The 16,978-nt window shown below is 48.1% G+C and overlaps 1 protein-coding gene across 1 annotated transcript in view; it reads left to right on the top strand.

Moving 5' to 3' along the window:
- Positions 1-16,978, top strand: part of MYLK (myosin light chain kinase) — a 164,359-nt gene that overhangs the window by 65,532 nt on the left and 81,849 nt on the right. The window contains 1 exon segment of the mRNA XM_077449738.1: positions 4,430-4,504. Within this exon segment, the coding sequence (XP_077305864.1) occupies positions 4,430-4,504 (75 nt within the window).

The raw sequence follows: 16,978 nt of genomic DNA, 5'->3' as shown, positions 1-16,978 counted from the left end.
ATGCTTTGATGTAAACCATTCCATTGTAGCTCTGGCTGGATGTTTCGGGTCGTTGTCCTGCTGGAAGGGGAACCTCCGCCCCGGTCTCAAGTCTTTTGCCGACTCTAACAGGTTTTCTTCTAAGATTGTCCTGTATTTGCCTCCATCCATCTTCCCATCAACTCTGACCAGCTTCCCTGTCCCTGCTGAAGAAAACCATCCCCACCACATGATGCTGCCACCACCATGTCTCACAGTGGGGATGGTGTGTTCAGGGGGATGGGCAGTGTTAGTTTTCCCCACACATAGCGTTTTGCTTTTAGGCCATAAAGTAGAATTTTGGTCTCCTCTGACCAGATCACCTTCTTCCACATGTTTGCTGCCACCTCCCCCACATGGCTTCTCACAAACTACAAACAGGACTTCTTATGACTTTCTTTCTCCAATGTCTTTCTTCTTGTCACTCTTCCATAAAGGGCAGATTTGTGGAGAGACGACTAATAGTTGTCCTGTGGACAGATTCTCCCCCCTGAGCTGTGGATCTCTGCAGCTCCTCCAGAGTTACCATGGACCTCTTGGCTCTTCTCTGATGAATGCTCTCCTTGCCCGGCCCGGTCAGTTTAGGTGGACGGCCATGTCTTGGTAGGTTGGCAGTTGGGCCATACTCTTTCCATTTTCCAATGATGGATTGAACAGAAATCCGTGAGATGGTCAAAGCTTGGGAGATTTTTTTTATAACCTAACCCTGCTTTATACTTCTCCACAACTTTATCCCTGACCTGTCTGGTGTGTTCCTCGGCCTTCATGATGTCGTTTGTTCACTAAGGTTCTCTAACAAACCTCTGAGGGCTTAACAGAACAGCTGTATTTATACTGAGATTACATTACACACAGGTGGGCTTTATTTACTAATTAGGCGACTTCTGAAGGCAATTGGTTCCACTAGATTTTAGTTAGGGGTATCAAAGTAAAGGGGGCTGAATACAAATACCCCTCCCCCACACTTTTCACATATTTATTTGTATCATTTTTCATTTTCCTTCCACTTCACAGATGCTCATTATGGGAACTTACTGAATGTGGTGTAATTGGCTTATTTATCGAGGATTTCATCAGTGGCAGATGGTGCTCAATTTTCTAGGGGGGCCAACCACATTACCAACCTGAACCCCCCCATCGATCGATTGATTGCCCGTCACCTTCCAAGCCCCCCGCTAGCCCCACACTTACCCCATCCAGGTGGCGGCTTCCCCCCCCCATGCGTCTCCTCCTGAGTCCCGGCGGTCGCCTCTCCTCCCCACCAATCAGGAGTTAGGACTCCCGGGCCAATTGGGTCTCATTACCCACTTCATGATTGGCCCGGGAGGAAAAACAGGAAGACATTAGCAAATATTAATTCGTTATTGTCGCACAACTGGGTGGGCTCACTGTGCCTTGATGCCCACCCCTTTTGAAGCCAATTAGAGTCTCTGGTTCTAATCATGTGCTTCTAACGAACACAAAAAAAAAAAAACCCTTGGAATCCATGCGTCTGGCACCCTGCATGTAGATTAGGGTCCAGATGCATTGATTGGGGGGCGGCGCCCCTGCGCTCCTAATGGACGGGCCACCACTGGATTTCATTACTTTCAAGGCCATCATTTAAAAGCAGCTGATCAAGCACAATCTGTGTTTGATCAACTGCTTTGAAGGGCAAAGGAGACATCAGGGGTCTAATAGACCCCCCTGATGTCTTCATGAAGAGGACCGGTCACCTGTCCAATTCTATAGCAAGGGGGCTTGTTAGCACCATTCATGATTATCTCTACAATGATAACCTGTAAAGGCTTTCAAAACGTTATCTATGGGGATTTGTAGTAGAGCCTCACGATTCTGGCCAAAATGAGAATTGCAATTTTTTTTTTTGCTTAGAATAAAAAGATCACGATTCTCTAACGATTCTCTCAACGTAAAATCTTCCACATTATACAAAAAAATGGGCTAACTTTTCTGGTTATTTTTTTTTTTTAATTCATTAAAGTAATTTTTTCCAAAAAAATTGTATTTGAAAGACTGCTGTGCATATACATTGTGACATAAAATATTACAACCACCATTTTATTCTCTAGGGTGTCTACTAAAAAAAAAATATATACATATAATGTTTGGGGGTTCTAAGTAATTTTGTAACAAAAAAATAAAAATGATTTTAACTTTTAACAACAAATGGCAGAAAAAGGTTTAGTGTTTAAGTGGTTAAGCTTTCCTCACTTACACACAAAGTCTTTTCCATTGACAAATTGTTACAATGTTTATACTTAAAGAGGAAGTAAACCCCTTCAAACCACTTTGACCTACAGGTAAGCCTAGATTAAGGCTTACCTGTAGGTCCAAGCAATATCTCCTAAACCTATATGGTTTAGGAGATATTTGCCCGAAAATGGGCACCGCTGTCTACGGCGCATGCGCCGTAGACAGCGGCGCGCAGGCGCACTAAATGCGGCAAGTCCAAGAATGGATTTGCCTAATTTGTCGACTCCCGTGCGCATGCGCGGGAGTGACGTCATCGCGGCTTCGCCGAATGGCAGCGGCAGAGCTGCGAGACGTGACTCCCGTGCGCATGCGCGGGAGTGACGTCATCGCGGCTTCGCCGCTGTCATTGGTCGGAGCTGCGAGACGCCACCAGCAAGATGGATGCGGCGGACTACAGGGATCAGCGGCGACTTCGCTGGCTCCTGTGTCAGGTAAGTGACACATAATGAGCTACTATGCGATGCGATGCATAGTAGTCCATTATGCTTTACCTTTGCAGGGAAAAAAAGAGGAAGTAAACCCATCAGGGTTTACTTCCTCTTTAAAGTGGTGTTGCCACCAAAAAAATAAAACTACTTAAAATTCTTTAAAAAAATCAAAAAATAATAATTGGCAAAAAAAAATAATTTTACTCACCTCTAAATACCGGTTGCTAGGGGGTCCCTCGTAGTCTGCCTTCTTCATTGCCCGGGCTGGTGACGTCACTTCCCCTCGCGCCGCACATTCACCTGGGACCTGTCATGTGTCCCAGGTGACTGTACGGCGTATCACGGCGCCCTGCGCCGCTCGCGCATGCGCAGTGGGTGCCCGGCTGTGAAGCCACAGCCGGGTGCCCACAGTATGCATGACGGCGCCGCGAGCGGAGCGGGGAGCGAGGGGGGGGGCTTCGTTCCCCCGCATCGCTGGACCCTGGGGCAGGTAAGTGTCCGATTATTAAAAGCCAGCAGCTGCAGTATTTGTAGCTGCTGACTTTTAATTTTTTTTTTAGGGGGTACCCCACTTTAAGTTCAACTGATAAAGAATTTTTGAGACTGCCAGTTTTTTTTTTCCTTTCTTTTGATGGCTTTTAGAAGAACCGAGAGAATTCTTTGCATAGAAAGAATTGTGAAACACTTTAGTCAAGATTGCAATAAGGATTCTTGATCATTAATTGTGCAGCTCTAATTTGTAGGTACCGTGGTTTGTTGCCAGTCCAATGCACACAATTTTCAGTCTTGACATGTTCGGTATCTCTTTATTCTATGCAGCCTCATCTTTTCTAATTTACAAAAGATTATTGGGTAATATATTGTGCGCCCTAACATTCATTTTATTGTATTTCTTCCTCTTCTTTCAGAAAATATATTGGGGGGGTTTGCTTTACTAAAGCTAATCTAAAGCAAATAGACTGTGCACTCTAATTGAGAAGCTCTGCTGACTTCCATCATTCAATTAATTATTTGCAAGAAAAAAAATATATATATTTTTTTTTTCTTTGCGTGTGATTGGGTGTTCTTTGCAAAGCTTCACCTCATTTATAAAACTCTGGAGGAACTTATTTATTTATTTCAGTTATTTATATAGCGCCATTAATTTACGCAGCGCTTCACTTCACTTGCAGAGTGCGCAGCCTATTTGCCTTTAGTAAATCGAGCCCAAAATGTGTGGCGCTTCCTAAGTCATTTTCTAGCAAATAAAATGCCAATTTCAACATGTGTGTGAGAAGTTGGGTATTTCCCTGGCCCCAGCGGCGGGGTTAAGTGCGGTCCTATGAGGGGGCGACACATACACCTGTTGGGCATACAATGTGACCCTCGTGGAGCCGATTACACATAAAGATCTCTATATTGACTCAGCTGTTATCTGTGACCCGCTTTTATCGCCCCGTTCCACCCACCATTTAACTCCCCCTCTGGTGTCCTCAGGGGTCCTTTGTTAAAGAAAAAGAAAGTGATACTGCGCTATGGATTTTATAAATGACCCAAAACGTTTTTTATATATACTAGGGGGTTGTAGCTGCCTCTACAATTTATTTCTACCCATGGGTAGAATAAAGTGTGAAGAAAAGAGAGAAAGTAGAGTGGGTGCCGCCCTCTAGTAGATTGAAGACAAAAAGGGCTACTTTGTATCCTCTTCTTTTCCATGTCCATCGCTCATATCTCTTCTCTTGCTATTTCAGATACTTCCGGAAAAACAGAAATAAAGAAAACCAAAAAGCCTCGAAGTAATGCGGCCCCAGCCGGTACAGCGGAGAGTAAGTGTCGCCCTCAAATGACTTACCTAAATTTTAGTTGGGAGGAGTGGATAGGGAAGGAGCAGAGCTAGCACTCAGGTTTAACCACATGGGCTTATCCTGACCGACAAGAGCACCTATAGTGACCAATCAGAGCCCTTATATTACTCATCTTAGAATCTGGCCAGTGGCCACCGGGGCCGTCTTAATTGCATCATGGGCCCCTGGGCAAAGTAATTCACTGGACCCCTACCAGCCTGCTCCAATTTACGCACCTACCCTCAAGAATTAAAGTATAAATATTTGACAGGATTAAACATTTATTAGTATTTTCAATAAAATAAAATTTAAACAATATAAAAAGCATTCCATAAATCGAAGACTAATCCGCACAAAGGGCACAGTACAGGGAGGTCAGGAGGGCACAATACTGGGATCAGGAGGACAGGGTACAGGTTCCAGGACGCTGCTCAGGACACGGCTTGCCTGGGACAGCTCAGTAAAAAGTGTGACTGGCCCAGCAAAAAATGGGGACAGTTGGCAAGTGTGATGTAATGCAAGACCATCATGGGGCCCCGGGCAGTGCCCAGGGGTGCCCATGCATTAAGAGACAGCCCTGGTGGCCACTATGGGTTTTCAACCACGGGATTGGATGAGATACAGACAGCTGTGTTCCGTCTGCTGGTTGAAGGCGCCAGCTGGGGGAGGAGCTAAATTGTTGGTGTAATTCACCATTTCACTGACATGCAATTGGGGTCACATTAGGGAGGGGGGTGGTTGGTGGTGAAATGGGCTGTAAATTGATTCCTTGGGATCAAGAAAGATCTTTTTTTCTCTAAAAGCCAAACTCAAGGGTGGAAGAAATAAAAAAAAAAAAAAAAACAAGAATCAACCCAGAACTTATGGGGGGGGGGGGATATCAACAGGGGTGGATTTATCCTGCAAGGAGGTGGAAATGTTGCATGCTTTGTTGGGAAGTGTGCATACTAGTCCTACAATTTTTTGGGGGGGTTTGCTGACACATGATTGTCATACATCTTGGGGGGGGGGGGTGCCATTTGGTGAGTTTTCCCTAGGCTTTAGATGACCTTGCCCCCAGCACTGCTCACAGGATTGGAGTTAATAGTGGGCAGTGCAGTCTCTGCCAGCCTGGTAGTTTAGTTAAGGGAGGGGGAGGGGGGATCAGGGAAGGCTTTGCCATCCTAGGCTTTGAGGCTGTGTGTGCCTATTGATGCACACAGTGTAGGGAGACACAACTCTAGCCCCAGCATGCAAGGGTTCCTTTAAAGGACGCAGCAAGAAAAAAATGGAGGCACCCTGAGACAGGAAACCTGGAGCAGAGGTCATGTGACCAGCTTAAACCTGAACATAGGCAAGGGTTAAAGATGAAGAAGCTGCATGCTCAGTAATTGGTGAAATCGGCTGCTGGAAGTGCTTCAAAAACTGAGGGTGTAATAAAATATCACTTTAAGGAAGAACTACTAGGACTCCACACTGTAATGTTTCCCATTTTTCAATGTTTTACTTGTGCTCATTAAATGATTGATTGTGATTGCAATGATGAAATGATTGTATTGTGTATGTGCATGTTCCTTCTCTCATTGGCTCCTTCCTAAGGAGGACCTGTCATTCCATCCGCTTTGTTACCATTACATATCAGAACTAATACCCGGCAGTGTCCGCTCCCTGAACCCAATACAATTGTGCTTTACTACAATTGTGCGTTACATTGTAACAATGTAACTTTTTTCTTCTTTTATAAAATGAAATGTCTTTTTTTTTTTTTTTTATACTCAGAAGTGATACATTGGAAAATAATCGTTTTTTGGTTCACAGTGGCTGAGATGTTGGCAAAGATTCTACTCAATATTACTTATTTATCTCGTTGCCAGCCGCATAACACGTGTGTGTGGCAGCAGAAGTATAGACTTTAACTCCTCCCACCCACACATACGTGTCGCCGGTCGATGGGTGTCTCCATGCTGAGAGCGCGCTTTCAGCTATTGCAGACATCGATCAGTCCCCAATGATAATCGGTAGCCAGCAGAACCGGATTTACATCACGTGACCACTGTGACAGCCAATCACGGTGGTGATAGGATTTCTGATCCTTCCTCTTACTACCTCCCTGGTAAGGTCGCCACCTCATCCCTTTAAAACCGAACACATATTAATTACACAGGTTCTGTGGCTGATTAAGGTGATAACTAAACTCACTCGGTGCCTTATCTGCATGAAATCAGCCTCAGAACCCGTGTAATTCATATGTGTTCGGGTTTAAAGGGATGAGGTGACAACTCAAACTTTTTAAAGGGACACCAAGGTTAGCGGGAAAGGGGATAACACCTTCCCACCACCTGAACACATATATGTGGCCGCACGGAGGTGGGGCTTAGTCCACGCTGCCACATATGTGTCACCCAATCATGCAACCACGGCACTCCGACCGCACTGTCACCAACAGCTCCTGGTCACACAATGACAATCAAGAGTCGGTCAGAAGGGCTTCCTATCACATGATCACTTTGACAGCCAATCACAGTAATCAATTGATTGGGACGTCATGTAGGGCCTCAGGTATTGTGAGATCGTAAAGGAACCTCTCTGATGATGAATTTACTTCTCTCTTATTTGTCTAAATATTTAGAGAAAAGGGAATGTGAAAAGCGATGTCCTCCATCCCTCTGATAGGTTCCTCCACCCCTCTGAAAGGTTCCTCCATCCCTCTGATAGATCTCCCCACCCCTCTGATAGGTTCCTCCATCCCTCTGATAGGTTCCTCCATCCCTCTGATAGATCTCCCCACCCCTCTGATAGATCCCCCCACCCCTCTGATAGATCCTCCCACCCCTCTGATAGATCCCTCTACCCCTCTGATAGATCCCTCTACCCCTCTCCTCTGATAGATCCCTCTACCCCTCTGATAGATCTCCCCACCCCTCTGATAGGTTACTCCATCACTCTGATAGATCCCTCCACCCCTCTGATAAATCTCCCCACCCCTCTGATAGATCCCTCCACCCCTCTGATAGGTTCCTCCATCACTCTGATAGGTCCCTCCACCCGTCTGATAGGTCCCTCCACCCGTCTGATAGGTCCCTCCACCCCTCTGATAGGTCCCTCCACCCCTCTGATAGGTTCCTCAATCCCTCTGATAGATCTCCCCACCCCTCTGATAGATCCCCCCACCCCTCTGATAGATCCCCCCACCCCTCTGATAGATTCCTCTACCCCTCTGATAGATTCCTCTACCCCTCTGATAGATCTCCCCACCCCTCTAATAGGTTCCTCCATCCCTCTGATAGATCTCCCCACCCCTCTGATAGATCCCCCCACCCCTCTGATAGATCTCCCCACCCCTCTGATAGATCCCCCCACCCCTCTGATAGATCCCCCCACCCCTCTGATAGATCCCTCTACCCCTCTGATAGATCTCCCCACTCCTCTGATAGGTTCCTCCATCCCTCTGATAGGTTCCTCCATCCCTCTGATAGGTTCCTCCATCCCTCTGATAGATCTCCCCACCCCTCTGATAGATCCCCCCACCCCTCTGATAGATCCCCCCACCCCTCTGATAGATCCCCCCACCCCTCTGATAGATCCCTCTACCCCTCTGATAGATCCCTCTACCCCTCTGATAGATCCCTCCACCCCTCTGATAGATCCCTCCACCCCTCTGATAGATCCCTCTACCCCTCTGATAGATCCCTCTACCCCTCTGATAGATCCATCCACCCCTCTGATAGATCCCTCCACCCCTCTGATAGATCCCTCTACCCCTCTGATAGATCCCTCTACCCCTCTGATAGATCCCTCTACCCCTCTGATAGATCCCTCTACCCCTCTGATAGATCCCTCCATCCCTCTGATAGGTTCCTCCATCCCTCTGATATGTTCCTCCATCCCTCTGATATGTTCCTCCATCCCTCTGATAGGTTCCTCCATCTCTCTGATAGATCCCTCCACACCTCTGATAGATCCCTCCACCCCTCTGATAGATCCCTCCACCCCTCTGATAGATCCCTCCACCCCTCTGATAGATCCCTCCACCCCTCTGATAGATCCCTCCACCCATCTGATTGATCCCTCCACCCATCTGATTGATCCCTCCACCCATCTGATTGATCCCTCCACCCATCTGATTGATCCCTCCACCCATCTGATTGATCCCTCCACCCATCTGATTGATCCCTCCACCCCTCTGATAGATCCCTCCATCTCTCTGATGGATCCCTCCACCCATCTGATAGATCCCTCCACCCCTCTGATAGATCCCTTCATCCCTCTGATAGATCCCTCCATCCCTCTGATAGATCCCTCCATCTCTCTGATAGATCCCTCCATCCCTCTGATAGATCCCTCCATCCCTCTGATAGATCCCTCCATCTCTCTGATAGATCCCTCCATCCCTCTGATAGATCCCTCCATCCCTCTGATAGATCCCTCCATCCCTCTGATAGATCCCTCCATATCTCTGATAGATCCCTCCATCTCTCTGATAGATCCCTCCATCTCTCTGATAGATCCCTCCATCTCTCTGATAGATCCCTCCATCCCTCTCATAGATCCCTCCATCTCTCTGATAGATCCCTCCATCCCTCTGATAGATTCCTCCATCCCTCTGATACATCCCCCCACCCCTCTCATAGATCCCCCCATCCCTCTCATAGATCCCTCCATTCCTCTCATAGATCCCTCCATCCCTCTCATAGATCCCTCTGATAGATCCCTCCACCCTTCAGATAGATCCCTCCACCCTTCAGATAGATCCCTCCACCCCTCTGATAGATCCCTCCACCCCTCTGATAGATCCCTCTATCCCTCTGATAGATCCCTCTGATAGATCCCTCCATCCCTCTGATAGATCCCTCCATCCCTCTGATAGATCCCTCCATCCCTCTGATAGATCCCTCCATCACTCTGATAGGTCCCTCCACCCGTCTGATAGGTCCCTCCACCCGTCTGATAGGTCCCTCCACCCCTCTGATAGGTCCCTCCACCCCTCTGATAGGTCCCTCCACCCCTCTGATAGGTCCCTCCACCCCTCTGATAGGTTCCTCCATCCCTCTGATAGATCTCCCCACCCCTCTGATAGATCCCCCCACCCCTCTGATAGATCCCCCCACCCCTCTGATAGATCCCCCCACCCCTCTGATAGATCCCCCCACCCCTCTGATAGATTCCTCTACCCCTCTGATAGATCTCCCCACCCCTCTAATAGGTTCCTCCATCCCTCTGATAGATCTCCCCACCCCTCTGATAGATCCCCCCACCCCTCTGATAGATCCCCCCCACCCCTCTGATAGATCCCCCCACCCCTCTGATAGATCCCTCTACCCCTCTGATAGATCTCCCCACTCCTCTGATAGGTTCCTCCATCCCTCTGATAGGTTCCTCCACCCCTCTGATAGATCCCCCCACCCCTCTGATAGATCCCCCCACCCCTCTGATAGATCCCTCTACCCCTCTGATAGATCCCTCTACCCCTCTGATAGATCCCTCTACCCCTCTGATAGATCCCTCCACCCCTCTGATAGATCCCTCCACCCCTCTGATAGATCCCTCTACCCCTCTGATAGATCCCTCTACCCCTCTGATAGATCCCTCCACCCCTCTGATAGATCCCTCCACCCCTCTGATAGATCCCTCTACCCCTCTGATTGATCCCTCCACCCATCTGATTGATCCCTCCACCCCTCTGATAGATCCCTCCATCTCTCTGATGGATCCCTCCACCCATCTGATAGATCCCTCCACCCATCTGATTGATCCCTCCACCCATCTGATTGATCCCTCCACCCATCTGATTGATCCCTCCACCCATCTGATTGATCCCTCCACCCCTCTGATAGAACCCTCCATCTCTCTGATGGATCCCTCCACCCATCTGATAGATCCCTCCACCCCTCTGATAGATCCCTCCATCTCTCTGATGGATCCCTCCACCCATCTGATTGATCCCTCCACCCCTCTGATAGATCCCTCCATCTCTCTGATGGATCCCTCCACCCATCTGATAGATCCCTCCACCCCTCTGATAGATCCCTCCATCTCTCTGATGGATCCCTCCACCCATCTGATTGATCCCTCCACCCCTCTGATAGATCCCTCCATCTCTCTGATGGATCCCTCCACCCATCTGATAGATCCCTCCACCCCTCTGATAGATCCCTTCATCCCTCTGATAGATCCCTCCATCCCTCTGATAGATCCCTCCATCTCTCTGATAGATCCCTCCATCCCTCTGATAGATCCCTCCATCCCTCTGATAGATCCCTCCATCTCTCTGATAGATCCCTCCATCCCTCTGATAGATCCCTCCATCCCTCTGATAGATCCCTCCATCCCTCTGATAGATCCCTCCATATCTCTGATAGATCCCTCCATCTCTCTGATAGATCCCTCCATCTCTCTGATAGATCCCTCCATCTCTCTGATAGATCCCTCCATCTCTCTGATAGATCCCTCCATCCCTCTCATAGATCCCTCCATCTCTCTGATAGATCCCTCCATCCCTCTGATACATCCCCCCACCCCTCTCATAGATCCCCCCATCCCTCTCATAGATCCCTCCATTCCTCTCATAGATCCCTCCATCCCTCTCATAGATCCCTCTCATAGATCCCTCCACCCTTCAGATAGATCCCTCCACCCTTCAGATAGATCCCTCCACCCCTCTGATAGATCCCTCCACCCCTCTGATAGATCCCTCCACCCCTCTGATAGATCCCTCTATCCCTCTGATAGATCCCTCTATCCCTCTGATAGATCCCTCTGATAGATCCCTCCATCCCTCTGATAGATCCCTCCATCCCTCTGATAGATCCCTCCATCCCTCTGATAGATCCCTCCATCCCTCTGATAGATCTCTCCATCCCTCTGATAGATCTCTCCATCCCTCTGATAGATCTCTCCATTCCTCTGATAGATCCCTCCATCCCTCTGATTGATTCCTCCATCCCTCTGATCAATCCCTCTAATAAATGTAGCCTTTACGGCAGCACAATCATAATGTGTGCATGATGGAGCTTGTTCTCTTTGTACGACTCTTGAAGTATCCTTTTTACCCAGAGAGAATTTCCCAGAATTTGCTTGTTGTTGTGGTAAATTTAGACGGATTGGGGTTTCAGCTCTTCGCCGAGCAATGTGCTCCTTCTCACAGCAGTGCCACAATGTTATCCAATGGCAAGATAGATATCTCCAGAGCCTGCGCAGGGAGCAATATGGGAGACAAATACATCTTGTGTGTTTTATGCCCCACCTGACAGTATAACTTTGTTACAAAAGCAGAGTGACCCTTTAATCCGTCTGCTTTCATCTGTGGGCTGTGTGCAGAGGCTGCGAATGTCGCTGACATTGGTGTCCAGTCCTAATGATGGATTCCATGTGTTTCCTTAACCCTTTGTCGGGGGGTCATGTGAACATCCTGTGCGGGAGAGCGGAATCCGGGGCACAGAGGGAACTTAACCCCCTCACTGCTGGCCACTCGCGGCTTTCCTCCAAGATTCCAATTATTTGTCCGGTCGGGGTACCGGTGCGAGGGGCGCGTCGGGGTAATGCGCCAAAGAAGAAAACACACAGAATGTGCAGATTCCATCCTATTTTATGTATAAGGATCATTCCTTCCGATATCTCCACTGTGGCCATACACCGGTAGAATTTTGTTTAAAAAATGTAATTTTGGAACGTTCGGTTTGCTAATGGTTGGAGGGGTTATATCGACGATGTTTCTGTGTCTTGGCACCACGTTAAATGTTCCACCCAAAATATACGGTATAAAAGGCAGACTGTAATGTCTGGAATTCTATTCAAGTAGCCGGTCTGGGGCAAACTTTCAAGGGATTCCAATTAGTTGATTCAATGATGGCGAGAAAAAAACGCAAGACATGCTGGAAAATGGGCCTCAAAAAGGTATCAGCCGCAAATGCATAGATGTGAACCTAGCCTTTAATTTAAAAAAAAAAAAACATGAACAGACCCATCGCAGAACCCTTCTCAGGTAGTGCAGATCAATGTTTCTCAACTCCGGTCCTCAAGTACCCCCCAACAGGTCATGTTTTCAGGATTTACTAAGGCAGGGAAACTGATCAAATCACCGGTGCAAAATAATGGATAGCCTGAAAACATGACCTGTTTGGGGGTACTTGAGGACTGAGGTTGAGAACCACTGGTGTTGATCACCGATTATTCCTTAATGTGATGATTTTCAGCCGACGCGTTTCCTGGGAACGAAGTTCACTTTTTTAGGACGCGCATTCCGTATGACCTACATAGTTATGTAATTAGTCTGGTCACCAACTACAAGAAACGTCTGACCTCTGTGATCGCCAACAAGGGTTTCAAAGTCATGCTTTGCTTGGGGATCAAATCCTTATTTTACTGAACTGCAACTCCACTTATAACATTTGTATTGTGTGATTTTTGGTTGATATTCTGTCTCTATCATAGAAAATACACCTATGATAAAAAAAAATTATACACCCTTCATTTCTTTGTAAGTGGGCAAACTTACACAATCTTCAGGGGAGACGATCGTTATTTCCCCCCACTGTAGGTATTCAAAAAGACAAATAGTTTCCCCTGCATTATTATTGCCTCTTATGCAACCTAATGAGCTTTCTATTCATTAGTCTGTGTTTGTGTGAAAGAGTTTCACTCCCATTGATCAGAATAATTTCCTGCAGACAGAATTATGTAACGATTGTCTGCACATTCGCTGCGTTGCCCGTACGCCGCCTGTGGCATGCCTGGCACAGTGCTGACATTAGCTGGTTTAGGATCTTCTATTTTAGGATGAGCATTTTTCTCCCAGGCAGCGGAATCTTCTGGATGTATAAACATGGTGGTGAGATACGCCAGGAGAGCGTTTTATTCCCGTGAAGTCTCCGCCCCCCCTCTCCAGCTACTGGAGAAAGCGCTAAAATGGAGAACCCATAAATCTCCCGCAGACGTTTGTATATTTAATGTCAGACGGGATGTTGAGCAGAGCAAATACTTAGAAGATGCGGCACTTGACTTTTATGTGGCTTCTATCTGCTCACCAAGGACAGAGCGCAATACCGAATTTTTCAATAAACAAAATTAACCCCTCATAATGGGCACAGCGGGGTGTACAGACCCGGGAATTCAGCACAGGGATTGGTGGGAACCCCTCATAATGGGCACAGCGGGTGTACAGACCCGGGAACTCAGCACAGGGATGGTGAGAACCCCTCATAATGGGCACAGCGGGTGTACAGACCCGGGAACTCAGCACAGGATGGTGGGAACCCCTCATAATGGGCACAGCGGGTGTACAGACCCGGGAACTCAGCACAGGGATGGTGGGAACCCCTCATAATGGGCAAAGCGGGTGTACAGACCCGGGAACTCAGCACAGGGATGGTGGGAACCCCTCATAATGGGCACAGCAGGTGTACAGACCCAGGAACTGAGCACAGGGATGGTGGGGACCCCTCATAATGGGCACAGCAGGTGTACAGACCCAGGAATTCAGCAAAGGGATGGTGGGAACCCCTCATAATGGGCACAGCGGGTGTACAGACCCGGGAACTCAGCACAGGGATGGAGGGAACCCCCTCATAATGGGCACAGCGGTGTACAGACCCGGGAACTCAGCACAGGGATGGTGGGAACCCCTCATAATGGGCACAGCGGGTGTACAGACCTGGAACTCAGCACAGGGATGGTGGAAACCCCTCATAATGGGCACAGCGGGTATACAGACCCGGGAACTCAGCACAGGGATGGTGGAAACCCCTCATAATGGGCACAGCAGGTGTACAGACCCAGGAACTGAGCACAGGGATGGTGGGGACCCCTCATAATGGGCACAGCAGGTGTACAGACCCAGGAATTCAGCAAAGGGATGGTGGGAACCCCTCATAATGGGCACAGCGGGTGTACAGACCCGGGAACTCAGCACAGGGATGGAGGGAACCCCTCATAATGGGCACAGCGGGTGTACAGACCCGGGAACTCCAGCACAGGGATGGTGGGAACCCCTCATAATGGGCACAGCGGGTGTACAGACCCGGGGAACTCAGCACAGGGATGGTGGAAACCCCTCATAATGGGCACAGCGGGTATACAGACCCGGGAACTCAGCACAGGGATGGTGGGAAACCCTCATAATGGGCACAGCGGGGGTACAGACCGGGAACTCAGCACAGGGATGGTGGGAACTCATCATAATGGGCACAGGGGTATACAGACCCGGGAACTCATCACAGGGATGGTGGAAACCCCTCATAATGGGCACAGCGGGTGTACAGACCCGAGAACTCAGCACAGGGATGGTGGAAACCCCTCATAATGGGCACAGCGGGTGTACATGACCCGGGAACTCAGCACAGGGGATGGTGGGAACCCCTCATAATGGGCACAGCGGGGGTACAGACCCGGGAACTCAGCACAGGGATGGTGGAAACTCCTCATAACAGGAAGAACCTGAACAAGACCCTTCAAGGCAAATCACCAATGATAATTTTACTGAAACTTCCGATTTAAAAAAAAAAAAATGAAAAATTACTTTGGAAATAATATTATTATATTTCACTTTCTATGATTTTGGGGTTACATCTCTTTTAACCCTCCGCACTCCCCTATACACACGTATTCTGACCTCTATACTGGGATTTTCAGTATTTCTCTCTCTCGCTCGCTCACAACGATCGTCTGTCTGGGATTCGGCATTAAAGGGAAATGTGGGAAATAAAGATGAAGTGAAGGTTTCCTCCCAGGGGGTCCCGTGGCTCAGTTGTGGGGTTTCTATCACAGCCGAGGGATCGGTTCTTCTCACTATTTTCATCTTTCTTCTAAGCGGTGGAAGTTTAGAGCTCCAGTTTTATCACCTTATGTTTTACCTTCCTTGGCCCCACTTAACCTGCTAATGAATATTTAAAATAAAACGCTTCCATTTTCTGGTACAATATCTTTATTGGGAATAACAAAGTACAAGCTGAGCATATAAATCCCAGAGGACTGAGGCCGGTAAAAAGACATAAAATGTCAACATAAAAGAAAAACACTTTTTTGGGTTAATCAAAAAGCAAAAGTGCAAAAAACATGCGGTGCCGGAAATGGCCGCAGGTGTCCGGGCCCGCGGCACAGAGCCGAGTGGGAGCAGAAGAGGTGGGATCCGGGGTGGGCTGGAGGTGCCAGCTGCCCTGGGCATTGTGGTATCATGTGTGCCATGAAGAGATTGGGGGAGAGGAGATTGGGGTTGGGAGTGGGAACTGCAGGGGATGACAATTGTTCTGGGAGGGAAAAATTGGGAGGGGGTGCTAGGAATGGTGAATTAGGGGGATTTTTGTTGGGAGGAGCGATAAGGAAGAGGATTTGTGTTAGGAGGGGGAATTGGTTGGGGGGCGGGGGGGTTGTGCTATTAGAGGTGATATGGTAGGGGGTACAGGAATTATGTTAAGAGGGAAAATATATTTGGGGGGGGGGGATTTGTGCTAGTAGGGATGATGGGGGGGGGGGGTATATTTTGTTAGGAGTAGAATAGGAAAATTTGTGCTGGGGGGGGTAGGGGATTTGGAGGGGATGGGGGGGGTGAATTTGGGGGTGGGTGGTACTCAGAAGGGAAATTTGAGGGATAGAGGATTTGTGCTAGGAGAAGGGATTTTTTAGGGGGGGGCGGCATTAGTGCTGGGGAGATTTGGGAAAAGGGGGGGGCAAAGATTTGCGCTAGGAGGGTGATTTCAGCAGGGGGGTAGATATGTACTGGAGGAGGGGGGATTTATGCTTAGTAATTAGCATGCAGATTAGTGCTTTAATTTTTTTTTTTTGGGGGGGGGGGGGGGGATTTTTTGCTGCCACAATGCTCATACATCTTGGAGGGGTGCAGTTTGGTATGTTCACCCCTGGGCTTTAGATGCCCTTGCCCTGGCACTAAGTTGGATTACCCATCCCTTGGTAGAAAGGGGGGAAAAATAAACTTAAAGGTCCGAGCCTGAGCCAGGAAAGGGGGGGGGGTGGTTGTTGGGAAAAAGAAGGGAATAGGCGGAAAAAGGCGGCAAGTACTCAAAAGAAAGAGAGGAAACGAATAGGAAGACTCCATGATTGAAAGTACTGGTGTCTAATAGATTGTGTGGGTTGGGGGGAGGGGGGGGGGGGGCTCATTCAGCCGGTGTGATTGAGTAATTAAGTGATTGTTTCCAAAATGACTCTTTTATTATCTGGATTTATTTTCTAGTTCTTTAAAGTTTCATAGTTAATAATGAACAACAACCCCCCCCCCACCCCCGGGGCAACAGCGGATTCACTCGGCAGTAATTCCATTAAGTGTAGGATTTTTTTTATTATTACTATTATTCTAAAAAATGTAAAGTTCGCCTTTCATTGGCCAGAAAAGGGAGTGGAACATTTACCCATCAAACATTCAAGTGCGATAAAAATAGAGATAAAAACAGCATTTTAGCAAAAAGTTATGCAACAAAGTATCGCTTAGTCATCAGTGTCCACTTATGTACAGCATTGGACTCCAAACTG

The sequence above is a fragment of the Lithobates pipiens genome, unplaced genomic scaffold (genome assembly GCF_037356315.1).
Source record: "Lithobates pipiens isolate NorthernLeopardFrog02 unplaced genomic scaffold, aLitPip1_a1.2 Scaffold_22, whole genome shotgun sequence".
NCBI lineage: Eukaryota > Metazoa > Chordata > Amphibia > Anura > Ranidae > Lithobates > Lithobates pipiens.
Note: the sequence above shows the minus strand (reverse complement) of the source record. Positions and strands in the feature narration are given on the sequence as shown.